Genomic DNA, 5,105 nt, shown 5'->3' with positions numbered 1-5,105 from the left:
TCATGGCCCCACTTGAAAAGCTGTACATGATCAGATGGTGACCGATAAAGCAAATTCTAATGGGTCCCAATTTCCTTTGACAAGATTCCCGAGGGGCGCGGATTAGTTACTGACAAGGTCAGTAGCCAAATATCTACCGAAGTGACGTTTCCAAGTTATGTGGACCCCACCATGATGCATGTGTTGTATCCATGTCGTCCATCCATTTTTGGAGATCCTTTTATAGCATGAAAAAAAGAATGATATAGATCTAAAGTTCAAGTGGACCCACCACAGAAAACGGTGTGATCAGTCACACCCACCGTTGAAACATTTATAGGGCCCACCATGATGTATTTATCCAACCTATTCATAAATTAACATAGAGATAAATGAAGGGAAAACGAAAATATAAGCTTGATCGGAAACTTCTGTAGCCACTAAGAAGTTTTGAACAGCGGATGTCACTATTCCCATTGTTTTCTATGGTGGGGTACACTGGAACTTTATATCTATCTCATTATTTTCATCATGGCATAAAACGATCTCTCCAAATGGATGGACGGTATGGATATAACACATGCATCATGGTGGGGTCCACAGAGCTTAGTGAAGCCACTTCAGTTGCGATTTGGGTACTAACCTTGTCAGTATCTAATCCGCGCCCGGTTCCCCAGTGGTCAGTGGGGGTGGGTAACAGCGGAGTGTATACTGACAGTGGGGTGTACTACGGAAGCGGATTGGCTGGTGTACCACACACCGGATATATAGCTGCTGTAGGTACGTGTCGTGCGTAGACGAACATGGACGCTCCTCGAGCTCCGAGTTATACGAACGGTTCAAAGAAGATCAAAGTCATATGGGCCTACATTTATGTATTTATCATATCTACCCCCGTTCATCTATTTTTAGAGATTATTTTAAAGCATTATCTAAAAAATGAATCTTATCCAAAGATCATATAGACCATACACAAATAGTAGCGGAGATATTGGTTTTCACCATTAAAAAATTCATAGGGTTCACCATAACGTTTATTTTCTAACCAATCTGCTCGTAAGGTCACAAAGATATGGATGAAGAGGAAAAAAAAATTTTCATATTGATCCAAAACTTCTGTGACCCCAAAAAAGGTTTTAATGGTAGACGTTCAATCTCCTACTGCTTTTTGCAGTGTGGTCGACTTGTCTTATTTTTAGTCTCGAGCCTTAAGACGCGCTAGCCAAATGGATGGACGGTTTTGGATATAACACATATTTCATATAAGACCCACGGAACTTACTGACGTCAATACAGTTGGTCTGAGGTACATCAGCTAATCCGCTTCCTGTGCTAACAAGCTAACCCAAAAAAAAAAAAAAAATTTCCTTTGACAAGGGCATTTCCATAATTTCACTACTAAGTTCCGTCTAAATTTCCACATGCTTGTAATTACACGTGAAACCAAGGGCATGTCTATAAAATCCAACGGCCAGCCTTTCATTCTCTCAGCGTTTCTATCACAAAGAGAAGAAGAATGACCGGATTTCGTGGCTTCTCCATTCTCGTGTTCTTCTTCTTCTCCAATTCATGGGCAGCAGCATTCTCGACCGTCGAACCGGATGACCGGCTGCCCCTACAAGAGGAGTTCGTACGGACGGCTGGGTATGGAGAGGAGAAGCTGTCGTCCGTGCTGGTCACCGGTACGGTACTTTGCGAGGCTTGCTTACCTGGAGACGTGACGAGTCGTGCATGGCATGTGCCAGGTTTGTATGTTTATCATCTTTTATGAGAGAGAGAGAGAGAGAGAGAATCCTCCCAATCTACACCGCATGTGGTATACGTCTATGATGATCGCAACCGTTCGTTCACTGGGGATGACGGCAAGTGAATCATGTTCCAAAAATCACAGTAATCGGAAATTTCTATCCATTTAAAGAGTGGTACACAAGAATTCAAGAAAATACGGTTAGATCATACATGTATGATGATCGGAACGGTCCAAAAATTGCAGTCATCAGACAATTCTATCCATTTAAAGAGTGTACAAAAGAATTCGCTAAAAATACGGTTAGCACATAATGATCGGAACCGTTCATTTACTAGGGAAGATCACAAGTGGACCATGGTCTAAAACTCGTAGTGATTGGAAAATTCTATCCATTTAAAGATTGGTACACAAAATTTCACTAAAATACAGCCAGTGAGTTTTCTACGAAATGTTTTGCGTGGTCAGGGTTGCTCGAACATTGTTGTGCTTTCGGTCTATGTCCAATTCCGGGGTTTACAATGAATGAACGGTTCAGATCATTGTTTTCTTTTGATTATTTTGTATTCTAGTTTCATTGCATGCTAAAGCAATTATAACATGAGGCTGTATGTTCATTTTTCACTATGGACATCCATGATCGAACCATCGTAACAATTTAAAAAATGGTGCACATAGATATCTGATGGCTAGGATTGTCTGATCGTTGTGACTTTGGTCCACAATCTATTTTTTTGGTGTTACAATGAATGAACGGTTTGGATCATCGCACACATGCGACATGTGCAATATATAACTGGGTGGATTGGATCCCTCCCACCTTTATGTGTACTTTGGAATAGTCGTTCTTGAGTGCAGTTGTTATCTTCGTTTCTTTAATGGTAGCACATCAACCGTACGTTAGCACACATGTAAGTCAATATGGACCAACCAATCAAAGACCCCCGTATGCTTACGGAGCAAAGCCTAACAATCGCATTGGTTAGATGATCTTAACCTTCAAATATAATCAGTTGAAATTGGATTAATGATCTTAACCGTAAAAAATAAAAGGTTGAAATTGGATTAATGACCATTTTATTTTTAACTGTCTATTTGATGGCCCACCAAACTGAATGTTCAATCTCATCTTATAAGTGTGTTCAGGATATGCTTCATCCTCAATAAGGGCCCACGGTTTGGATGGTCAGGGTTGATTTACATTCATCAATGTACACTAGATATTGCCTTAGCGTCTTATTATGGTCCACCTGATCAGTAAATCTGCAAAATATTTTGGGCTAGAGAATCCACATGATGTGGCCCACCTGATAGACCGATCAGGTAATGTATATTTTCAGACATGTTAGCGTGTGCAGTGGTGTATAGATATCTACCATCTTTAGCTTAAGATATATATTTACCTTCATTAGTGGCCTGAACGTCTTCATTTACATTCATATCATAAGATTTAGTTTCAAGTACGAAATCAATGGTCATTAATAATTTAAAATTATTAATAATATTATTATTTTACTACGAAGACTATATTATAATAGATTCAGTAAAATGATACAATCCACATATATATCATACTCGGAATATTTAAGAGCATTTAATTTACCATATTCATTATTTTGTGAATATACTACAAAATAACTTCATGAATTTAATGTTCAAAACTCAGGTCCCAAGTACAATTTCTGAATTTCAAATTTTAGAGAATATAAGCTGCGCAACATAATTGAAAAAGCAGGATAACGGATCTAGGACTTTAGTTCCAGGCTCCCGAACCGGCCTTTGGAATAATAAGCAATACATGATGCGTCCTAACAAATAGATGGATTGGATCTTGGTTGGATTTATTCTTATTGTAAATGATCTTGACTATCTATATTAAAAGCCATTAATCAATTAATTAATATTTTTTAGATCGGTGCAATGTTTGCAGGGTATCTAAGAAGTGTGTGCTAGATCTAATGAACAATCTAAATAAATGAAATGAATTCACTAAACTAGAAATGCTATTAGTATTTGATATAGAGTGGGTTGTAGACACTTTCATGTCAAGATGAACCAAAGAAGGGTGGAAGTAATTTGGATCCCCATAACCTTAAAATATGAATATCTTGCATATTGAAATGAATTATTTGATGTGCCATATATAAATTTGTGGGTAAGAGAAGCTACTTTAGCCACCCAATCTGTTATTCCAGGTTGCCCACGCTGAATTTATGAGATTCCACCGGATATCAAAAATCCATTTTATTTCCTTTTTATACTATTTATAGTAAGTTTTAGTTCAATCTTTTCTTTTGATCCATACGGGGCTTTAGGAATTGTGTCCAAAATGAAAAGCACTTAGAAAAATTAGGAGGATAATATCGTTAAGCCAAATAGGACACTTACTATTTTTTGCCAAGTCATGATTTTTAAGAGTTTGAGTTGGAGTTTGATTGTAAAACTTCTTCATAAGTTTGGTATCACTATTTCAGGGATTGTAAATTCATTTTTATTATTACAATTTCTATCTCTATTTGTGGATTCGAGGAATCTATGTGAGGAGTCCATAAACTCCGTGGACCGGGAGTAATTATCTCCTTGAGGAAGATGGTGATTGAGCTCATCACGCCCATCCCTGCATCGGTACTTCTAGTGCTATGATCGACGGTGGAAGTTAGTTGGGCCCACATCTCTAACACTATGTTTTCCATGTTTGAAGGTGCTCTGGTTGGTGTCACATGCAAAATTGGCGGGAAAAGAAGGAAATTGAACTGGTCACAAGGGGCCACTGACGAGTATGGAGACTTCATCATTGATCTTCCTTCCCACCTCCATGCAATCCCAAGATTGGAGAAGGTATGCACGGCCAGGATTGTCCGGTTGCCGAAACGCTCCCCCTGCCGACGTGTCCCGGTCAGAAAAACGAGAGCAATCCAGTTTTCATCAGTCGGAAATGGGATCCGTACTTACACTGCCGGAGTTATAAAGCTCCAGCAGCAATCTAAAACCCTGGCACGTGTGTATCAAGAAAGGAAGAGAAATTGAACAAGAGAGATCGTGGTGATCTTGGCCCACATGTGGGTGACATCCAGGCCACACGCTAGATGGTGTCCCAAAAGCCACACATGTACCACTTCGGTCGTGATAAGTGTGAACGGTCATGATGGAAGGATCTGCCTGACTTATTGGGAATGTCGGTGGTTCAACCCCACCTTATGATTGGATTGGATGTCCCAAACGTGTGCCTATGTGAATATGGGTGGTCATGCATGTGAATATTTTTGTAACATTTTAGTGTGAGGACTCTTCTGGTGACTTTTAATAGAACGTACTGAGATATTGTCTATATGTTGTCATACACATATTATCACATGCATATTACATATGTAGGGAAAAA

The 5,105-nt window shown here is 39.1% G+C and overlaps 1 protein-coding gene across 1 annotated transcript; it reads left to right on the top strand.

The window, feature by feature from the left end:
* Nucleotides 1–1,471: 1,471 nt before the first annotated feature.
* Nucleotides 1,472–4,824, top strand: LOC131229075 (uncharacterized). Its single transcript, XM_058224936.1, has 2 exons — nucleotides 1,472–1,724; nucleotides 4,428–4,824. Exons 1-2 carry the CDS (start codon nucleotides 1,496–1,498, stop codon nucleotides 4,751–4,753), a joined length of 555 nt encoding a protein of 184 aa, XP_058080919.1. The 5' UTR covers nucleotides 1,472–1,495; the 3' UTR covers nucleotides 4,754–4,824.
* The last annotated feature ends 281 nt before the right edge of the window (nucleotides 4,825–5,105 follow it).

The sequence above is a fragment of the Magnolia sinica genome, chromosome 16, assembly GCF_029962835.1.
Source record: "Magnolia sinica isolate HGM2019 chromosome 16, MsV1, whole genome shotgun sequence".
Classification (NCBI taxonomy): domain Eukaryota; kingdom Viridiplantae; phylum Streptophyta; class Magnoliopsida; order Magnoliales; family Magnoliaceae; genus Magnolia; species Magnolia sinica.
This window is presented reverse-complemented; position numbering and strand designations above follow the sequence as displayed.